Raw genomic sequence first — 22800 nt, 5'->3', positions numbered from 1 at the left:
TCTGCCAGGTCATGCAAACACACTCCCAAACACACACATACACAACCTGTCACGCTGTCTTTAAATGATTAAAAAAAAAGTTATGGCAGGCAGAATGTCTGTGTTTGTGTGTGTGTGTGTGTGTGTGTGTGTGTGTGTGTGTGTGTGTGTGTGTGTGTGTGTTGCGCTCATTTGTAACTCAGCCTCATTCCTCAGATTCTTTCTCCAGAAAACAACGACAGAGAGTAATCAGGGAGAGCTGGTTAAGTAAAGGTTTTGAACCCAAACACAGTTGTAGCAGCACTTCCTGCAGTTTGTAACCAAACAAGCTGCAGTGGAGACAAGGCCTTTCCGGGCTATCTGTAATGCCTCATTTGCCTCATTGTACACAGAAACTGTCTCATAGTAAAAACCACACAAAGAAATGATTTACATGCAGCACAACAGTTAGAGTAAAATCTAGATTTATATACTTATCCATGTGTATTTCACCACTGACATCAAATCTTTTTTTTTTTTGAGGTAGACCTAGTGAACACACATAGAAACTCAAAACAATGTCACAAATTTGATGTCAAAAATCAAGAAAAACTAAATGATATGCAATTAATCCTACTCATGGCCTCTCATTCAGACATGACAAATGCAGTGAAGATGTGAGAGAGATTTTAGTGTATTTTTGTATTTTCACTTGAGCCATAAATACTTTATTTGTTTTTATATGATAAGTGTAATCATGAATTTTGTGCAGGGTGTGGAGAGTGGCCTGGTCCCCGAAGAATCTGTTAACGGACCGTCTTTCCTTTTAAACATGGCTAAAACTTAGACATGTTGACTGATTGCTTCCAGTCTCTGTGTGATTTAAGATGACTTTAAAGCATCAAAAGGACTGCAGCACAATTTTGTTTTGAATTCAGATGCTGCATGGATGCAGATATAATGCACTGAAATGTGTCATTCTAAGTGTTTCTATTTTCTGAATTTACTTAGATTTTGTTGCTCCACTCTCCATAGTTGTGACAAAGTGACCATGTGACCTGTGCTTGTATCTACCTGTCGTACAAAGGTGCATTTGTGAGGGCGGACGGGCTGTAAGAATAGAAGCTGCAGAACCAGTCTGACCGTTTCCTGCCTCCGTCAGGCAGCCGGCCGCCTCCGAGAGTTTCATGAGTTGCACATTTCAGGTCACCCTTCAGATAAGTGAAGTAGGAAAAGTTCCAGCAATAAAGCTAACGTGGGAAAAGAATGCCTCAGATACTGAGTCATGTACTTATCATGGATTGCATTAAAGCAAACAAAAAAGTAAAAGTTATGTAACACAGTGTTTGTTTCTCTCTGGGGATGTTACTCAGAATTATTAGCAAGAAAATAGAGGACAGAAACGGCATAAAATACCAAAGAAATTAGTAATGACATGTCCCAGCATGCAGTGTTATCTGTTTTTCATTTCCTGTTTGTCTAAAGTTGGAGTGACGTTTTAAACAGTTTAGCTTTTGTATCACACGTAGTCGATGTATAGGGATTTTAAACCTCAGCAGGCCTTAATAATAGATAAAATGCTACTGTGCGTCTCTTAGCTACATTTTTTTCATGTATAAAACTCTTATCATTACCAATATCTGAACAATAACACAACTTAAAAAGATAAGACTGTTTCCAGCTCCCTCTGTTAGCGCTAAAGGCCAACAAACTGATTCTAAGACTTAAAAATCTAAAGGGTACAAGGATTTTGATGCAAGTCAGCGCAGTTAGATTATTTTTTGAACCAAACAATCAAGATGTGATTGAAGTGCAAACCTTTATTTCTAAGGGTTCAACACAGGTATTAACTGACAGAGGATCAAAATTAGTGTGGAACCCATGCATGTCATGAAATGCTGTGTTTCCTCACTTCAGATGCTCTGCCAGGCCTTTATTGTGGCCACCTTCCGTTGCTGCTTGTTTGTGTCTCTCTGTAGTTTTGCATATAATAACTGAAAACTGCTCTGTTAGACTGAGATCAGGCGACTGGCTTGTTCCTTGTCTGTGCATTGAGAATCTCTAGAGTTGCTTTTGCAGTTTGTGTGTTTGTTAGCAGTCTAGCCTGCACAGTTTTCATGATATGATTTTCCAATTTTGTGTGATGGTAGATACCAATAACAGCTCAAAAACTGGGTCATGGTCACATCAAATATGTCAATAAATCAGTAAAAACTCAACATGAGTACTTTGGTTGGCTTGACACTGACTTTCATTGTTAGCGCCCAAGGTCAAAGATGACCATAAAAAACAATTTCACTAGCCGGGCCCACATCCTCATTTTAGGTTTGACAGCGTTTTAGTAGGTAAAGGTGAATGCTTGGACATGAATTGAGCTGTGGTTTGGGGAAGGCCTCGAAGGGGACTGGCGACGGCTCCCGGGCCTGACAGATCCTCATGTACTAAATAGGAGTGAAGAAGTTAAAGAATTGAGAACAAGGAGGGAGGGAGGGCGGGGCACATAAACGAGAATGAACAGTTTGCGGAACTGGGGGAACTTATATAGATGACAACAATGAGCGCGTTTGGAGGCGTGGTCCCGCTCCTGAAATTCCGATACATAATCTCCAATTCAGTTATAGCACTTGCCTTTCGGGTGTACCTATGCTCTTGTTTGCACTGTGAAGCTCTATGTGGAGAGTTTTGCAGAGTCTTAGTATTAATTCATCCTGCTGCTTCATCAGTAAAACCAGTGACCTGGGTCCACTGGCATAACGCTCCCTCCACCATGTTTGACAGATGATGTGGTGTACTTCAGATCATAATCGTGTTTTTCTCCTTTTCCAAACTTTTCAAGTTAATCTTGGTTTCATCAATATAATAAAATAAAAATATATATTTTCCAGATCCATTATGACTCGTTTAGATTTTTAGATCTGATTGTCCTGTTCTTGAGTGTAACCAGTGGTTTGCACCTTCTGGTAAACCTTGTGCATTTCCATACTAACCAGGCTAGCTAGCTGATAACTCCACCCCCTCCAAATATGGCCACTTCTGTATTGTGGCTAAAAGGTTACATTTGTGGTGGCTATGTCCATCTTGGAAACAACTCAGAGAGCTGCAATTCAGATATGTTAGAGATGTGTGTTGGTGTACATAAAATGTAGGGAAGGATCGGCTGGAGCTGCATGGTTTGCATGTTCCAAAGGGCAAAATTACAGGACTATCTGTTCTCAGCAGTGCAGCCGGCTGAGTCTGCATATGTGTATGTTGTGTAAGTGGACAAATCATGCGGCGTTTCCTTTGACATGAGCGATGCAGGGAGAGATAACAGCAACATTTAACTTTCAGGTTGAGACAAGCCCGGCATGCAGACGGATGGACTGCGTGCAGAAAAGTGAGCTCAATTCATTGACTGCTTTAGTGTTAGTTTACACTGCTGCAGATTCTTCCTCTTTGTAGGTTGACAGCGTGTCTGCACAGGAGGGGCAGTGTGGGCAGCTGTGGCTTCACTTCACAGGTGCAAAGCTAAACTACTGTAGTTAAACACAAGAAATAGAGGTGGGCTTTGTTTTTGTAGACTCTCAGACATGCAGCTGCAGGAAAAGTGCATTTCTGTCCCAGCAGGTTCATTCTACAATAATGTGTCCCCTTAGGCCTAATTTTTGGAAACCATGTAAAGGTCCCCAAGCTGTAAAATGTACATATTTGCACTGTTAATTAACCAGATCAATGGTGGCCCTTCCAGGTTATCCATGTGAGAATCATATCACTAAACCCTATGTCATGCACTCACCAAACCCTGCAGCACAGATATCGAAGACTGTCTTTTCTTACAGGATTTCTTTGTGTTGCATCAGAGTTTGTACAGTTTGTCCAACCCTGTTTTCGCCCCTTTGCTTTGGCTTATATTTTAAGTTATTTATGACACCTATAGTGCTGTTCGACTGGAAAGCGTGAGGGCAAGAAATAAAAACAATATGCAGATAAACACCAAATCTGTTTCCAATCAGAGCAAGTGGAAACCCCCTCAGCAGAGTCTGACGTGCCACGTCCCGGGATGAGATCATCTGGGCCATCAGCTGCTCGGTCTCGAGGACGTTCTCTAGAAAAACAGCCAGAGAAAACAGTCCGTGTCGTCCTATTGATCCTGAAGATAATAACACTTCTAATATAAACACATTTGCTCTTTCACATGCTCAGCCTCCAGCATATTTCCCCAGCTGTTACAATACCCACAGTTCACTTTGTGCTAATGGGCCAATAAATCCGCTGCAGCCTTGTTTGTTTTCCCCTGCATGATGAAGGCTGGGGTTACATTATTCTGTCGGACAAACCGAATAATGCTGGAATGCTTTTCAATCAGAGTAAAGCATCACATCAGTTAAACCTCTGGGATATCGATTTGGAGGGTGGAATGGTTTTACATGTGGGGGCCACTGATGCTTTTTCCCTCCTCATCTTTTCTGGCTGTTTTTCACTCGTTTTGCATTCAGTGAGCATCAGTGTCGCTGCTGGTAGCACGAGGCGATACCTGGACTCTACAGAGGTTTCACAGGTAGTCCAGCTCCTCCAGGAAGGCACAGCAATACATGCCACTGCCACAGGTTTGCTGTGTTTCCCGCAGTCTCTAACACTTTGATTTTATCTGTAGATTTGATCCTCAGAACCATTCAAATGAAGGTCTCCAAAGATAAAATCATAAAGATGATAATATTTGAGCTGCTTTTTAATAGATGTGTGGTAAAGCGAGGACCCAAAAACAGGGCTGGCTGATACATGGGCCATAAACAAAGTCCAAGCAGGTGAAGTGAAGCACAACTATGTGTATATTAAGAAGTCCGATTAAAGCCTTAATTCTCTGCAGTTTGGCTTGTGGGGGGGGGGGGGATTGAGGTAAAGGTGCAAACATTTATAGTATAAATTCCAGGATTTACTCTTTACACCTGTTTACACTGTAAACTGTGTGACAGTCTAACTACAGCAGGTACATTTGTGTGTGTGTTTGCAGGGAGGAGGTGCAGCAGAACTCCGTCCGATGGAGGAAGAAGTTCTCCTTTGTGTGCAAGATGAGCGCCAATCCGATCAGTGGAGTGTTGGACCCCTGCATCTGCAGAGTGTCTGTACGCAAGGTAAACTACAACTCCCATGCTCTTCTGGGACATAGAGTGCCTGATTACCTCAACACAAGGCCAAACAATTTTTTTAGATTATTGCCAAAAATTAGCTCTGTGGGAACATTTAGCTGACGTTAAATTTTTAAATGAACTGCTTCATCAAGCTTTTCAGGCGAGCAATATCCTCCTTAATTCAAAGGTGACGCCTGCACCTTTCCCACTTTCAGCTCCATACTGGAACCATGTGACGCGTTGTGAGTGGTCAGCAGGGTGAATCACCAGTGTTTCTGTGTTTCTGTGTCTCTACAGGAGCTCAAAGGAGGAAAGGCCTTCTCAAAGGTGAGTTTATAACCTGTTTATGTCCTAAAACTGTTGGATGAACTGTTGGACTCATAAACGTTATAGTGCACAGATTTACAGCATTGCATTAAACACAGTAAAGTCTTCATCTCACAGAGACATGTGACGGGACAGTCATAGGGTGATGACTATAAGCAGTAGCCAGTAAAACACTGTGTTTACTGTCTGCTCATGTAGGTTACAGTCAGCTGTTTGAGCTACAGTAGCTGCGATGAATGACGGGAATATTGTCACCTCACTGCAGAGCCATTTTATATCCGCATGTTGACTGCAGAGCTCCCTCTATGCTGAGTAATATGTGTGTTTATCTGTTTGGGGTCCTTTACTCCCTCTTTACATGGTTTAATGTTTCCCTGGGGTTGTTTTATGGCTCTTCGCCATTATTTCTTGCCTTTATTTGATTCTTTCGTGCAGTTTTGGTTTTGATTCAGTTACACTTTGAAGTGTTTTGACAGCTTTGAGGTTATTTGGTGTTGTTTTGGATGGTTTTCTGTCTCCTTGAGGTGGTTTTATGCACATTTGAGGTTTTCTTGTACTTCTTTTGGGTTGTTTGGTGTCTCTTTGGGGTCATTGTTTGCCTCTTTGGTGGTTTAATGGTCTATTTGGGGTAGTTTGTGTGTCTATGTTTTGTGCCTCCTTAAGGTTCCTTTGTGTACCTTTGGGTTCATTTAGTGGCTCTGAAAGGTTTAGTGTTTCCTTTGGGTTGTTTTATGCCTCTTTCGTTTTTGTTATGTACTTTTAAGTCTTTTAATTACTTTTTGGATGTTGTTGTGCATCTTTAGGGTTGTTTTGTGCATCTCTGTAGCTTCATGCACCTCTTAAATGACAAGCATTGGTTTTTATTTGATTACTGTTGTTTTGCATCCAGTTTTTTTGCACCTCATAGTTGTTTTACATATTTTTGTTTTGCTCTTCTTTGTAATTATTCAGTTCCTCCTTTACTGATTGAAACCTCTTTGTAGTTTTGGGCTTTTGTGCCTCTTTTTGTTTGTTTCCTGTGACAAACTGTGGGAAAGACAGACCAATCAGATAAAAGCATGCTTGTAGGCTGAGTGAAGGAACAACTATTTATTTGGTCTGGGACAAATATTGATGATATTTTCAGATTCAGTCCAAGCAGAAATTAGAATGTGCAGCAGCACTTTTGCTGTTTGTGTAAACTCACACACATGCAATCCACCACGAGCTGTGGCCCATCCAGTAGGAAGTAGAGCTGAGTGGGCAGAAAACAGTGAGTGAGGAGGTTAAAGGAGGTCATTGACTTGCACATTAAGTCACTCTCTCCTATTTTCCTTCATTGACTTCCTTACATGAGGGCATGGATTGTCAGCGGTAGACAAAAACAAATATTTTTAACCAAGTGGTAGAAGAAGAAGAAGTCCTGCTGCTTCAGATCTGTGAGGGGAACAAATTAAAAGCCCATGAGCCACACCTGATGGAGACCGTGGTCGTTACAACATGGCCTTTTCATTTTCTGTTGCTTTCTGACGTCTGTCTGTCTGTCTCCAGCTGGGTTTTGCTGATCTCAACATTTCCGAGTTTGCTGGTTCAGGCTCGACTGTCCGCTGCTGCATCCTGGAGGGCTATGACACCAAAAACACTCGGCAAGACAACTCTATTCTCAAGGCAGGAAAACACACACACACACACACACTGACCTGATTAGTGCTCAGGTCTAGTAACACATCTGTTTTGTTTTTTTTTATAGGTAACAATTGGGATGACCCTTCTGTCGGGGGATCCCTGCTTTAAAACGTGAGCTCCTTCAATTTGTCTGAGCAACACATGTAACAATTAAAGCTTTCTTTGTAACACATAAATTATATTTCCAGGCCTCCCAGTACGGCCAAATCCATTTCCATCGGGGATGAGGACCCCAACCTGCAGCTGGACTGTAAGGGGGAGAGCACTGACGCCACTTTGCAGCCACCGGGGGGCATCGTGGAGGGACCTCGGTCCTTCAAACCCCGACAGTCATCAGTGCGCAGCTCAGGTAAGTCGTTGGTGTAGATGTACCTTGATTAATGTAGCGTATTTTTAGGGATCCTAAGGATGTTTTCACGGTTCGAGGTGTTAATGCCGGAGCTATGTTTGTGTGTGCAGGGCTGCCCGAGGAGGGAGGGAGTGTCTCCAGTCCGGACGAAGTCTTTCAGATCGGTCATTTTCGCAGCTCCAGCTACGCCAGCCAGCACAGCAAGATATCAGGTCAGAGAGCTTTAACTTCCTCGTGCTGCAGGAAACGTGCAAAACATGAAGGAAATAAACACAAATAAACATCTGTTTCCATTCTATCCTTTCTATCTCATCCACCCTGTTCACTTTACTTATTTTTTTGTTCCTCTCCTCATCCCCTTCCTCTCATTTTTATTCCTTTCCGCTTCCCATTCCCTTCCTCTTTCTTCTCTTCCTATCAATCTTCCTTTCCTTTCCTTTCCACTTCCTTTCCTTTCCTTTCCTTTCCTTTCCTTTCCTTTCCTTTCCTTTCCTTTCCTTTCCTTTCCTTTCCTTTCCTCAGGTTACAGCACCGGTCACTCTCGCTGCTCCAGCCTGAACGATCTCAGCCACCACAGGAACACCTCCTCCAGCAGCGGCACCTCCTGCGGGCTCGGCCACCCCTCTCAGCCGCTTCCCTCCACCCCCACTGAGCCGCACCGCCAAGCGACCCCCACCAAGCCAGAGAGACCTCCTCCTCCCTCTGCTGTGGCCATCTTGTCCAACAGATCCTCCAGGTAGATAGACTCACACACAGCTGCACCTCAGAGGAAACCCACCTGCCGCTGCATGTTCTCAGCCTCGCTGATGTCATGGCGAGGCATGTCAGGACTCCGTGGCGTCGATAAAAGGCCGGAGATGGTTCTCAGGCATGTGTGAACCTACATGCCTGAGATTCTCTGGAAGAGTGTGAAGCATTTGGCTGGAATTCACACACGCCGATACATCTGCTACTCGGAGACCTGCAGTTTTCAGCTTCATCTTGCTTGCACACATTTGCAAATATCAGTTAAAAGGTTAACAAGGAACCAACCAACTCCTAGCGCCAAACCCTTTCCCCTCCCCACTGATTAAAAATATTAATATGTTGATTTTATTTTTTTATTAGTAAGATATCAGTAGATGATTCATGAAGGTGAAACGACAGGTGGGGCAGGTGTCACTACAGAAGAATTACAACCCACAGAGCTCCAGAATGAATTTGTCAGCGCTTCACTGTGAAGCTGTGTTTGTGTTTCAGACGTGACTTTTTCTCTGGTTTGTGTTCGGTCCAACAAACAGGAGGAAGAAGGAACCCGTGGAGAAGCAGCCCAGCTGTGTGGACGACACCCGCATCGATGCAGACGCTATCGTGGACACGATCGTAAAGAGCCAGGACTTTGACAGCAGCAACAACGAAGGTCGGCCAGAGTCCCGATTATCTGGACTTAGTTTCAGCCACAGGACAAATATCAAAGGCAGTATCAGCTTCTGGCTCTGGAACGTGTCAAACTTGCATTAAATCCTCCTGTTGGCCACCAGAGGGCGGCTCCTGCAGCAGCATAAAGATGTCAGATAGCACAGAACTCATCACTTTCCTGATGAAGTCCTGATGAGAATCAGGTTGAACTGGCTTCAATATGATGCTCATTTTATAATTTGATGTCCTCATGAACGTCCAGGAGGACAATTAATCTGTCTGCTGCAAAGCTCACAGGATGATTTTGGTTAAGAAGTGTCTGAGACTTTTACACTTTCCATTGTTACAGTGTACACCTGTAGTTGAGTCAGAGCAAAGTTGGGTTAACCTCTCATCGTACGAGAAACACCAAAGTTTGGAACTAGCTCAAGGCTTGCTCCTCCAAAGGGTTTGGAGGAGTTGGTTCACCTGCACAAGTGAGCCACACTAAGGGTGGAAAAGACCCAGAGTTTGATTTAAACTGACTAAACAGCGCAGGTGTGAAAACAGACTTTATCCTCTTATAAAGAAAGTTTAAATAATTCCAGTTTTGAACCCAGTTTAACATAAACGGATGTTTTTTTTAAAGACTAACGAGTGGCCAATCAGATTTAACTCAGAAATCAGTGTTGAGGGACCAGCAGCACGAGGACTGGTGGCGGTGATGGTATGTGTGGGCTCAGTTTCACTTCACAACAAATAAATTCTTTGTGTATTGTGGCCTCAGTCTTCTTGAGTACTCATTACTGGACGTTCCACACTCTAGGATATCGCCCCCTGGTGACTGTACACAGCTACGACATCTAGATACCCGTTCACATGAATCAAAACTTGTAAAAAAAAACGTAAAAAGTAGAAAAAAAGTAGAGTATTGTTTTGGAAAAAACCCTTTAACTTTAGCCTTTGTGTCATTGTGGGCAAAGGTGTGGAAATATTTGCTGATACGGGGATGAGTTTTACTGTATTATCGTTTTGGAACTTTTTAAGCCTTGTTTTATTAAAATGAAGTTTCCACCTTCATTTTAATAAAAACATGCAAACTAAACCCAACAGATTGAGTAAAACTAAACTGAAACAAGAAAACTCACTCTGGAAACCAGGTGTGACTAAAAGGAATTTAAAAACGCTCAAAATTTAAGTTATAACACGTCTGAACTCCACACAGACACGATGGTCCCTGTAGCAAAATAATGGGCTACTGTATGTCCATCTTTTATATGCAGTCTGTGGTTTTGGGACAACATGTGAGCGTCACCGCAGTAACATCTCCTCTGGGCTCATTTTTTTCAGACAGCAACTTGAGACTGTTTATCAGCAAAGACGGGACCACAGCCCTCAGCGGGACGCATCTCGCCAACAGGTATCATCTCACTCGCCGTATCTTTCTCTCGATGATCATCTTTCATAAAAACTCACCTGTTTCTGTTCTTTTCCCAGAGTAACTCCTGGCATCTTTGAGCCGGTGGTCATCGAGACTCACTGATACCCACGCTCCTCTCGCCTCATTGCCGTCTCTCTGACGTCCGATTGTCTCCGTGCGTGCAAACATGTGCACAAAACTTCATGTGTGATCACCGTGGTGCAGATGTTGAGCCTTCTAGTGTTTTTAATCAGGTGGCGGGACGGGTGTAACACACGGGTACAGTGTTTTCTCAGACAGTAGACTGATTTTAACCTGTTTTTAACCTCTAACAAAGGTCATCATTTCTAATTTTACTGGTTTTAAGCACTTTTAAAACTGCTCCAGCCTGCTTCTGTGTGTCGCGTTATGTTACAGCTCTTTTGGTTAGACTGTGCCCTCTGTTTTCAAGTAAAACTCTTCCTCGTGGAGTAGCCTGTCTTTTAGCGGCGGAAGCCTCTATTTTGCATTTTCTGCAGGAAGTGTTGATCAGGTTTAAATGTGATGTTGAAGAGCCTGATGAGTACCAGGGGGAAGCATGCACAGAAATCAGTAATTCATGCTCTCAAAGAAACTAGGTTAAGGGTCTAAATCTACAATTTAACCTGTAAACCCAGCAGTCAAACTGTAACAAAACTGGCAGTGAGGCAGATATAAAATAACTAAAAGCAGATCCAGAAAACAGCTTCCAAATGTCGAACGTAAAACATGAAATGAGATCCAAGCAACCCCAAAGAGATTTGAAATAAAACATAAAGAGGAATAAAATGACCATACTAAGCAAAAATTCAAAAATTTATAACAACGCTAAAGGGTCTGAAACTGCTTTAATCGGCTGCACAGTTACATAAAACAGCCTGAGAGACACAAAGACGTATCCTGATTCCTACGTCAGGCTTGTGCTCAGAGGCGCGTTTTCTCATAATCCGTCCATGAGTGCAGTGCAGCAGCAAGGGAGACCTAACATATACGAGGCCATGGAAAATCTCAAAGTGAGCCACTTACATTCAGACAGAATTCACCTGGTAAATATTAATCAGTGACGCTGACATTTGAGAAAACCTGTTTATGTTTTCTTCACTAAGCTGGGAGCATCAATTACTAATTTGTGTGTTCAGGTTAGTTTTTATTTTTCCCTTCTGTGACTTCAGGACTTTTTCAGTTTTTCACTCTGTTGTTCGGCTTTTCTTCTTTTCGCTACACTGGGTGTGTTTCAGACGAGTCCCCGAGGACGTCTATAAAAGTTGCTGACTCTGTCACATAATCAGTCACTGAACACTGGTACCAGTGAGAAGCACACCCAGTCAACCTCTGACCAGGGCTTCGTGCACACATTACTTGAACAACACCTTAGGAACCACTGCATTCTGGGAACTGTAGTGCGACACTGAAACAAGGGTGCTTCTGTCAGCTGGTTGGGACTTTAGAGTTTCTGAGAAAATACAGGACAGAAGATGTCAGACTGTGAAAGCTTCCCTTTAACCAGTGGACAGATTTATGGTTTAGTGTTAGGTTGTATTTTAGCCACATGCTAAATAGATATATTTTCAACTTTCAGATAAAGTGTCATACTTGCAAGGCCGTATTAGGGCTATTGGAGATGTGGAAAAAGTATGAGGCTGCGTGAGGTAAAATTCAGAGGTAAAAAGTGACAAATGTATGACACCAAACTGAAAAATTTACAGGACAAAAATGGCAAATTTGAGAAAGAAAAAGAAGGATAGATTAACAACAAACTGTCCACTTTACAAGAATTAATCTGGGAAATTTTGGAGAAAAAGCAGGCAAAAACTAGAGCAAGCTTGTCAAATGTAATAGGATAAACAGGGAAAAAATTAACAAACTTCTGACAGATTTAAAGAGAAACACGAATGGTGATCTTTAGTCAAGGATACATTTTGCTTCATTTTTCAAGGTTAAGTTTGAAAAATTCACCAAACTTAACCGTCAGTGCTTTTTTTTTTTGTCCCGTCAGTGCTTTCAATACGTCCCATTTCATTTCTGTGTGAGAAGAAATCGATGCTAACTTAGCCCTGGATAGATTTGGTAGAGTAAATTTGAAGGAAGACATGAACAACATGTAGGGGCAGTAAACAGGAGCTGAAGCATCACTTTCACCCCTGTTATGACGCTATCTCGTCAATATTTCTGCCTTTGGATTTGATGAGGACCCAAAAGTCCCAGAGAGACGCTCTTCGTTCAGGCTGAGCAAAAATCAGCCTGGAACTGAAACTAAAGCTTTTATCCTTTTATGTTATTTTAATGTTATTTGATCACTGTGTTTTTACTTATTTACACTGTTTTGCACATGTGAACTCTCCGAGGCGAATTAGAAACCACTAAAAGGAAACAGAGGTGGCACAGTTGTCCGAAACAACATGAAATCTTCTGTTTTTAAATATCTTATTTCATCTCTGTTGGCTTAATGCCCATAGAGCCTTTGTTCATATGGCTGGCCATATGTAACCATCCATCCTCTGCACTTACTAAGTACTTATTAACTTTTTAAATTCCAATGATCTCATAAACCTGTCATAAATGTGAGGTTTTGTGGGGGCTTTACTTCCTTTCTCAGCCACATTTTATTTCCAACGTTGGCCTTTCTCTGATATTAAGTACACACAAATAGGCTGAATCCAGAATGTGTGCATTTTAAGGCAGGAGATCTATATTGAGGGCCTGCTCTGCTCCACTGCTCCACACTTTTAATGGTACTAGCCCCTCAGTTCATCCACTCTCTAAGAGAAATAGTTTAAGCACCTGTCTCTTTATAAGAACCCTCTTGTTATAAGCCAACTTTCCAATGACTGGTCAGCTTCTGGAAGCCTGCAGAGGAGCAAATCAGGGTTTCTGAGCTGTATTGTCTATTTCATGCAAAACTGACATCAGCACATCATGAGAGCAGAATGTTTTTTGCTCACAGGAACTACTCTTATCAGTGTTTACCTCATTTTTGTAAAATATGTAACGTTATAATATTATATATTTAACAGAAAGTAAGAAATAAACCCTTTTTAACAACAAGTGACATCACAACAAGCTAAGAGATTGACGTTAGCAGGCAAAATGACTATAAGCACAATATTAGCATTGCCTATTTTTGCATCCATCCATTTAGGTGCTCATTCACCTTTGGAACCACAATCAATGTCGTTTTACTTGCTCATAGCCTGCCATCGTTCTGGCTCCACACTGACAAACAAAGCAGTGTTTTTACCAAAAAGATTAACTTCAGTCAGAACTCTGCATTTTGTAGCTTTGGGCAGTTTAGGTTTTGTGCATGTGCTGCAACAAGGAAAATAAAAATCCTTTTTCCTCATTGCTTTTGCAAGGCTTGTGCAGACTTAGCGTGTTGAGCTAGCAGTGATACTGTGGGCTGGTGTTGGCTGTAGTGAGGTCAGTCCCACAGCTGCAGCAGCACAAAGCCTCTGTTGTGCGAGTACTGACAGTATACAATAGATCTTCACCCCCCCACGGGACTCATTTGTGCATTTGTGATTATGTTCATGCTGCAAGATGTGCATGCGGGCCATGCATCTCTGACTGATATGAAAGGATGTACTGTATAATAGACAGTTTTTTTAAGCTTCTGGTGCATCAAGTCATGCAAAAGTATAAGTAAGTTGTAAGCAAGTACTGGATACTTGGGACATCTAGAGTTTTGTTAGGTTCACTACTCCTCAAAAGTTTAGGATTGCTTAGAAAAGTCCTTCTTTGCTGAAAATAAAGTGTTTTCTTTTTTATTTAATATAACATTAAATTCATGTTAACTATTTTAAATAAAATGTGATTAATGAAACTGTTAATTATAAATCCTCCGATATTGTGTTAACCATTGGAGGTTTATCATATTAAAAAGCCTGCTAATCATTATATAAAGTCGTTAGGCTCTGTATGTTATCCACAGCTTTCATAATTTGTAGAATATGGAAGCTTGTTTCTGCCACTGAAAGAATAAGTTCTTTTCTCAGATGTTTGAGCTAGGAACTTCGATTTTTTTAGATAATAACCTGAAATTTTCACTTAATCTGGCAAAAACTGTTTTTGTTTTTGTGTTTATTTTCAATAATGGGACAGGCAGAGCTACAGGCAGACATTTTCATGCAGCCATGCGTACTACTCCCTCCACAGAACACAGTAACTGGCTGTCACCAGAAAAGAAAGAGGTTCACAACTGACAAAGTCCATAAGGTGTTCAGATTGCAGCTTCATTAGACGGTAACCATAACAGTCAGACTGGGTTCATTAATGAAGGGAGTAGTACACACTGTTGCATTAGGTAACAGTCGGTCATAGATACATGTATGTATGATACATTAATTTTTTGAAGCACTTTTCTAAGTGATCCCCAACTTTAACCTGTACTATTTAATAATTATGCACCTACCTTTATCGCCATATTTTCCATTAACAGTCCATGTTTGTCATTGTTGTGTGTATGTATGTATGAAATGTGTGATGTGGTAACCATATAGTCTATTTTCCTTTTATTTCCAGACCAGCAGGCTGGTCTGCAGCACAGATCTGTGTGTAAAAGCTTATATTTTATGGTAAGATGTGACTAAACAGTAATTATTTACAGTGCAGCCTGGAGTTACTGGGGAAAGTGTGCAGTAAAGGGATCTGTCTGCTACTGTGATTTCTTCTAGAAATACTTACTCTTTCTTTGTACTTGACCATATGTAACCTTGTGATCTTATGAAGCAATTTCTGCGTGTGGTGAAATGTTTTTTATTATTATTATTATCATTTCTGATGATTTGAAATGAAATTGTTGGGGCCAGGGTTATGTTGCAGTGGTAGCTGTGGTACTGATTTAACAAGATGGGGTTTGGTAAAGGGAATATATACTTCACAAAACATTTTCCACCATATTTTAAAATGTATTTATATTAAAGGTAAAATCACTAAATGTGTAGAAATATAATAAATGCATATACAATATCTAATATAAGCATTAATGTTGGGTGAAAATAATTTTGTTGAATAAATTGGTGCATTTCTGGGTTTTTGAGAATAAAAAATCAGTTGTTTTTTTGTTTTCAAATGCTTTCTAACTCCGTGCACACATATTTTTACTCCTTGTGTTAAAATATTGGAAAATGTTCCAAGAATAACTACAATGTTAATAAATGTTAATAACTACATGTGAACGGAGGAGTTGTGATGAACATGAAAACCAAATAAACTGTCAAAGTCTGGATTTATCTTCTTTCTTTAACTGCCTCATCTCTTTGTTTGCACATGTCACATGATACTACACCTTAACACAAGTGTTATTATATACAGTCACGCCGGAAAAGTTTGTAAGTACATGCAATGAAAATATGGAGACAAACAAAAGTTGAAACGATGCCTTCAGGAGACGGTGGTATATTTGATCAAGAAGAGGGAAACCTGACTTTCTGATCATCATCAAAACTATTATCGTTTTAAGTGAAATTATTCTATAGAAAAGAATAACTACACCTCTGGTATCAGAAGTCACTTCTTCTTTAGTAGAAATTACTTTTTGGCGTTTTGCATGATTGTCCACCAGTCTCTGATGCTAACCTGCTAAAATCTTTCATCCACTTTTCAAAAAAAAAAAAAAGGAAAAATTATCTTTACTTAGATCTGTGCTTTGAATAAGGCCTTATTATCCAGGGTGCCACAAACTCACCGTACATATCAACCCTGCAGCCGGGGAGCTGTGGACCTGATTGGAGCTGATTGGACCTTCTTGATTTGCACTTGGACTCTCTTTTCTCACCTACTGACCTCCTTTTTTGCCATTCACTAGGTAGGTTTAGGCCCTGAGAATTGTTTGGTTTAGGCACGACAGCACCAAAGGACACCTTGTGCATACCTGAAACACGCAAGCAGCAATGCCAAAACGCTGTTATCTGATGCTCCAGGAATGAAAGGAATCTGGTTCTCATTCCTTTCTTTTTTTGAGTCCTCCTTTGGTGGATTTGTCGTACTAAGGATCATTGGTACTGTTGAAAAGTCCAGTTCTAATTCAACTTTGAACTTTCAGATGGATGGCCTCACATTATCCTGTGTCACTGTTTACAGAATTCACAGAGTGGTTCTTCCTCTTAAAAGCTGTCTTTGCTCTGCAATAAAACATGTCAGCTGTTACTGTGATGATCCATCAGGACATCAAAGGCCTGGTCTTGACTTCTAGATTTACTGTCAAACTCCAGATATGGAACAAGAAGGGGGAAAAAATCATCTTATAAAAAGCATCTCGAAGAAAATCAGGGGCACTTCAACTTAATGAAATATGTAAATGACCTGAAACCAAACAGCTTGAATTTTCTGAAGGACAATGAGAATTTCATTTGCCCCTTACTATTTTCCACTTCAGTGCAGGTATAAAATGATTATCTAATTATTCTGATTTTATTCACATTAAAATAAAGCAAAAAATGATTTTTATAATGTCTGTCAACAGTATTTTATGGTTTGTGGGGTGATTATAAAATATTTTTTACGATTCTGAATACAATGTGTCAACGTCAATTTTTTCCATTTGTTTTGTTTTTGTGTTTATTTGCCTCAAACATGCGTGTGATGCTGTGATCTATGAAGCTGCAGTAGCAGGTAAACCACGAAGGGGCTTTACAAGGACATGGTCAAGATCATCCAACAAAAAATATTTTTCATGCTGGGAAAAAGACAAAAGAGAATTGAAGAACCTTGGGTTGACAGGAAGCAGCTGAATTTAACCTGGACAAGATCAACATAAGTCAAACAGTTGCCTACAATACCACCTTGGATACTCCCTGATCCAGTAGTATGTTTCACACTATTAAACAAAAAGAATAAGGATAGGGGTTTTATCCTTATTCTATATTATTTGCATACAGTGCAAGAATATATTACTCAGCATTACAGTTCTGTCAGAATCTACACAGATCGGTTATATCTCGACTTAGATTCGGACACACTGGTTTGAATAGCACCTTGCTTTTATTAATAGGGAACACTGCACAGGGGAGTGTGACTGCAGTAGAGAACATGTTTTATTGGATTGTTAGAAATTTGATGCTGAAAGAAGACAACTGATGAAAAAGCTTGACGATATAAAAGTGAAACTGGACTTGTTTGATTTATTTCGCAAGAACTGTAAAAGTGAAAGTTATCAAGCCATATTTTGGTCTTTAAGGAAGACTCATTTGTTTCGGAGAATTTGAATGTTTTTATTTTGGGGGGTCATTTCGGTCCACACTCCATACCAGTTGGTGACGGTAGTGCGGTACTGCTGTAAGAAGAACCACGAGAGGGCATCAGAGACCATTAGATGAATTGTATCAACCGGATTACTGAACAGGAAGAAGAGCACCAGGATACGTCAGCAAATAACAACATTACCTGTGTGTGGGTGAGAAATGGTAAGAAAGCTGCTGTGATTACTTTTAAACAGCTGATAAACGAGCAGAGACAAATTAATACTTTAATGAAATTTTATCAGTTTAAGCGTAATTAGCTTCAGAGCTAATCTTTGCTGTTTGGCTGTGACATTTGTTTCTTTTAGCTTCATGCTAGCAGTCAGCTTCATGGTTGGGGATTATAAGTTAACCGACCTGGTAACATTTTTCAGCGCCGAATTTACTGGCAGTGTTTTTTAATTCGTATGTTGCATGTTTATGAAGTTAGGAGATCAAATATCTTTGATAATTATCAAATTGACTAAAACGGTGAAGGTTTGAATGAAGTTTGGTGCGGCTGCGCAGTGCCGTTGCAGCTTAAAGGGGATTCCCAAGATTGTCTCCTTTTAATGCATCTTATTGTGGAAATGGGGGAACACCTGGTGGCTGCAGATGCTTCTGTTGGTTTAGTTGTCAGAGTCGCCGTGCTGCGGTGCAGGCAGCGTTGTAGCTCGAGCTGTTAGTTTAATTGGCAGGTGCTGATGGAGTTAGTGTGATGATGCAAAATGCATACACGCGTCAATATTATCCTAAGACAACAATTAAGTTATTTAAATTTAAACAAATAAATAAACCATGAAGTCTTCCGTCTGGTCTCCTAGCTCTGTCTTTCTTTCTAAACACCCTCGAGTTTACCTGCGTAGACCCTGTTTAGCGCCTGCTGATTCAGGAAACACGCCCCCGTTATCTGGTGAAAGTCACAGTTTAACGTGGGCAATACAACGTGACGTCATCACAATATTGTGCACAAAATAAGTAAATGTAGTTTGTTTTTTCAGCGCAGAGCTGCTGGAACTTCTTCCCCCTCAGAGTGACCGATCTGGATGACAGGTGACAAACAGGATTTAAACGGATGGAGCGATGGACCACTTTATAAGCAAACCTGTTGCTTTAATAAGAATTTGGGCTGTTTGGATATGGAATAAATAGAATTAATGACCCACACTGTTTGGATTAGTACCCGTGTACGTCAGTAATATAGCTGCTACTGATCTGCTGAAACGATTAAAAATCATTGTGGTGGAATTAAGGCTCGGCGGGACCACATATCGCACTTATGAGCCGTTTATTTAGATCACACCACAACGCACACCAACCCCTGAGTCCCCGTGTTTTAACTCGGCGGGCGTGATTAAGGATGCAGTGCAGGTGCGTCCGCCCTCCCTGCACGGCACCGCAGACCACGCCCCACCACAGTCATCCTCTCAAGTATCTTCAGAAAACTCACCGAACTCACAGCTGAATTATAAAGCACTTAGCAGCTTATCAGTCAGGTTAGAAACAGGACGTAGGTTTAAGTGTGTGTTTTTGATCTGGTGCTCAGCATCCATCGGTCCTCCTTTAAATCACGTTTGTCATCTTTAACCCAGATTAGTCACTCAGAGGGGAAAGTGGAGGTCAGCTGAGCTGATCGGTGGTGTCCTGAGAAAATGTCAGCTGTTATTTATGTTAAAGAAAGACAGGGGTAGGAGACCAGGCAGAAGACTTTATGATTTATTTATTTTTTTATCCAAACAATTTATTTGTTGTCTGAAGATAATTTTGATGTGTGTATTCATTTGCACAAGCTGCAGCTGGAGACTTTTTTTTCCCAAGGTCTTTAATCTTGTCAAGCTGCAGATACACTGACAGACAGAGGATCCAACATCTGGAACACGGAGAGTAGAACATGTAAACAAATCTAACCAGTTAACCTGGAGCACTGGGGTTAGTTGCAGGTATAGTTGCAATGGTGAATTTAGATGATGAGTTGGTTTAGAGGTTGATTTAGTTGCAGATGAATGATGAAGTTGAAGTTGCTGTAGTGTCAGTGGTTGTTTTAGCTGCAAAGGTTGTCATGTTTAGTTGCAATTGACCTTGTAGATGGAGCCGTTGTTTTCGTGACCTCGTACTGGAGATCTTTTGATTCGAGATCTATTGAATCAACGTCTTGTGGAGTTTTCATTTATTTGTTGATTGTTGCTCGTTATTTTGACTACATGACTTCCTTTGAAATGCGGGTTTATAAAAGTGCCTGTAAATAAAGATAACTATTTATATTGATCCAAAAAATTTTTCTAGTAAAAGTTTACCTGCAATTTCTGTTGTTATTTACTCTTGTTGCTGTTTGACATTTATTTTAAAAAGGTAGAATCACAGTTTATTGGTCAGGATGTGATGTAAAGTCTTAATGAGTATTTTTAAATTTGGCCAAAACTGACAATTACAAAGCTAATGTTTGCCAGGGGAGGATGGTGCCATGAAGTGTGCTCAATATCCAAGTAACAACAAAATTAGGATCTCCTTTCCAGTTGCTTTATGGGAAATTTAGTGTCTCACCTCTGACGACAACCTGACGTCTGGCTTTAAACTTTTAACCACATTCACATTAGTCTGCATAAAGCTTCAAACGACCATCAGTGCCATGCTTAACACCGACGTCCTCGTGCTCAGTTTTTCTGTGGATATGTTTTCAGGCTACTGGAGTGGATCAAGCAGCTGGCATGAGTCTTGTTGTCTTCAGCCTCGTGCTGTTCACGTACTACTCTGTCTGGGTCATCATCCTGGTAAGTTCTCTTCAGTTCACTGAAATCACATCAGTCACATGGACATACAGGGAGTGCAGAATTATTAGGCAAATGAGTATTTTGTCCACATCATCCTCTTCATGCATGTTGTCTTACTCCAAGCTGTATAGGCTCGAAAGCCTACTACCAATTAAGCATATTAGGTGATGTGCATCTCTGTAATGAGAAGGGGTGTGGTCTAATGACATCGACACCCTATATCAGGTGTGCATAATTATTAGGCAACGTCCTTTCCTTTGGCAAAATGGGTCAAAAGAAGGACTTGACAGGCTCAGAAATAGTGAGATATCTTGCAGAGGGATGCAGCAGTCTCAAAATTGCAAAGCTTCTGAAGCGTGATCATCGAACAATCAAGCGTTTCATTCAAAATAGTCAACAGGGTCGCAAGAAGCGTGTGGAAAAACCAAGGCGCAAAATAACTGCCCATGAACTGAGAAAAGTCAAGCGTGCAGCTGCCAAGATGCCACTTGCCACCAGTTTGGCCATATTTCAGAGCTGCAACATCACTGGAGTGCCCAAAAGCACAAGGTGTGCAATACTCAGAGACATGCAGGACAATGCTCCATCACACACGTCCAAGTACTCCACAGCGTGGCTGGCAAGAAAGGGTATAAAAGAAGAAAAACTAATGACATGGCCTCCTTGTTCACCTGATCTGAACCCCATTGAGAACCTGTGGTCCATCATCAAATGTGAGATTTACAAGGAGGGAAAACAGTACACCTCTCTGAACAGTGTCTGGGAGGCTGTGGTTGCTGCTGCACGCAATGTTGATGGTGAACAGATCAAAACACTGACAGAATCCATGGATGGCAGGCTTTTGAGTGTCCTTGCAAAGAAAGGTGGCTATATTGGTCGCTGATTTGTTTTTGTTTTGTTTTTGAATGTCAGAAATGTATATTTGTGAATGTGGAGATGTTATATTGGTTTCACTGGTAAAAATAAATAATTGAAATGGGTATTTATTTGTTTTTTGTTAAGTTGCCTAATAATTATGCACAGTAATAGTCACCTGCACACACAGATATCCCCCTAAAATAGCTAAAACTAAAAACAAACTAAAAACTACTTCCAAAAACATTCAGCTTTGATATTAATGAGTTTTTTGGGTTCATTGAGAACATGGTTGTTGTTCAATAATAAAATTATTCCTCAAAAATACAACTTGCCTAATAATTCTGCACTCCCTGTATGGAAGCTGGTGTTTTTTGGGGGGGGGTTAAATTGTTGTTTTAACTGTGATTGATGTTAACTAGCCTGTGGCACAACAAAGCATATTACCGAGCTGGCGCTACATAAACTACACCGGCACATGCTACAAGTCAAGCACCCAGCTCATGTAACTGATTATGTCACCCCAGTCTTTTTTTTATTTATTAGAGACTTCCGTGTATTCTTTGAATTAATTTAGTCCAGGTTCCAGCCAAAAGCTTTTATTTGGTGAGTTCGTTGGTTTGTGCATTGTGGAAGCTGTGAGATACAGTCTGTTAGAACAATCTCATTGTAGAGTTTATGTAATGTCCTGACTTTGCCATGTTCCTCTCACCATCCTTTTCTTTGTTTAACATGGCTCCAGCCCAGATGTAGTATAAAGGTCACCAGAGGAAACAGGAGAGACTGAAAAAGAACTTCGAATAACAAGCACATTAAACTAAAGTACACCAGTCTGTTACCTTTGATAGCATTGTGATTCACTTCCATCCTATTCCACCTTCCCCTTTTTTTTTGATTTGCTTTTTCCATTCACATAAAAATAAATACTGAACTAGATCTCCGTCTTGAGGGAATGGAGGAAAAAAAATCCTGTCCAGAAACTAACCAGTAGCTTTGTATCTGCCTTTTAGTGCACCATTCCTCGTGTTGCTTTTTGTAGTCTAGGTGTGGAACTGGGTCATGTGACTCGCAGACAGTAATTTTGACACCACACATTAACATGGTTGTTTTGGTCGTTTTTCCAGCCTTTCGTGGACAGCGATCACTTCCTGCACAAGTATTTTCTTCCTCGGGAGTACTCAGTCATTCTGCCTGGAATCGCAGCAGTAATACTGCTCATCTGTATAGGTCAGTCCACCATGAGAACTGCAGGCCAAGTTATCTGCTTATCTAATTCAATGAACACTAATGCCTGTTATCCTCTCTGCAGGAGCCTTCACCGTTGTCATCATGTGGAAGAATCGCAAGCCAAAAAAAGCGGACTAATGTTGTAAAACATCAGCTTCTTGCACCTTACAACTAAAATCCAGCCCTATTTTGTAATAAATACTCCTCATCGTCACTTTTACAAGTATTTTTGTTCAGAGGAAAGTTTGCCGGTCTTAATTCTGCATTTTAAGAAATCAGCTTTGGTGGCCCCAAGTGGCATCATTGAATGCACTTCTCTTAAGACCATTTGGAAGTTTCTCGACATTTTTAAGGTATTGCTGCGTGGACAAATGAGACAAGAAATTATGTTTGGAGGGAAAAAGGCACCAAAACCGCATCATGACTGTGAAGCAAGTTGGAGGGTGGAGCCACCTTGAGGTCCTGGACACCTTTACACTCAGTGAGAGATCAATGATTATAAAACGTTACAAAG

The 22800-nt window shown here is 40.8% G+C and overlaps 2 protein-coding genes across 2 annotated transcripts in view; both read left to right on the top strand.

The window, feature by feature from the left end:
• eeig1b (estrogen-induced osteoclastogenesis regulator 1b) overlaps window positions 1-15444 on the top strand; it is a 24290-nt gene extending 8846 nt beyond the window's left edge. The window contains exons 3-12 of the mRNA XM_005748158.1: window positions 4949-5069; window positions 5364-5393; window positions 6924-7040; window positions 7123-7169; window positions 7247-7407; window positions 7518-7619; window positions 7930-8143; window positions 8688-8806; window positions 10135-10204; window positions 10282-15444. Of these exons, the coding sequence (XP_005748215.1) occupies window positions 4949-5069; window positions 5364-5393; window positions 6924-7040; window positions 7123-7169; window positions 7247-7407; window positions 7518-7619; window positions 7930-8143; window positions 8688-8806; window positions 10135-10204; window positions 10282-10327 (1027 nt within the window). The 3' untranslated portion in view covers window positions 10328-15444. The remainder of the gene's footprint in view (window positions 1-4948; window positions 5070-5363; window positions 5394-6923; window positions 7041-7122; window positions 7170-7246; window positions 7408-7517; window positions 7620-7929; window positions 8144-8687; window positions 8807-10134; window positions 10205-10281) is intronic.
• A 2049-nt stretch (window positions 15445-17493) lies between these two features.
• On the top strand, window positions 17494-22500 carry dpm2 (dolichyl-phosphate mannosyltransferase subunit 2, regulatory). Its single transcript, XM_005748157.2, has 4 exons — window positions 17494-17622; window positions 20115-20204; window positions 22184-22286; window positions 22369-22500. The coding sequence occupies exons 1-4, from the start codon at window positions 17620-17622 to the stop codon at window positions 22422-22424; spliced, it is 252 nt and encodes an 83-aa protein (XP_005748214.1). The 5' UTR covers window positions 17494-17619; the 3' UTR covers window positions 22425-22500.
• Window positions 22501-22800: the final 300 nt, after the last annotated feature.

The sequence above is a fragment of the Pundamilia nyererei genome, unplaced genomic scaffold, assembly GCF_000239375.1.
Source record: "Pundamilia nyererei isolate P.nyererei 1_Seehausen unplaced genomic scaffold, PunNye1.0 scaffold00215, whole genome shotgun sequence".
In the NCBI taxonomy this organism is placed as follows: domain Eukaryota; kingdom Metazoa; phylum Chordata; class Actinopteri; order Cichliformes; family Cichlidae; genus Pundamilia; species Pundamilia nyererei.
This window is presented reverse-complemented; position numbering and strand designations above follow the sequence as displayed.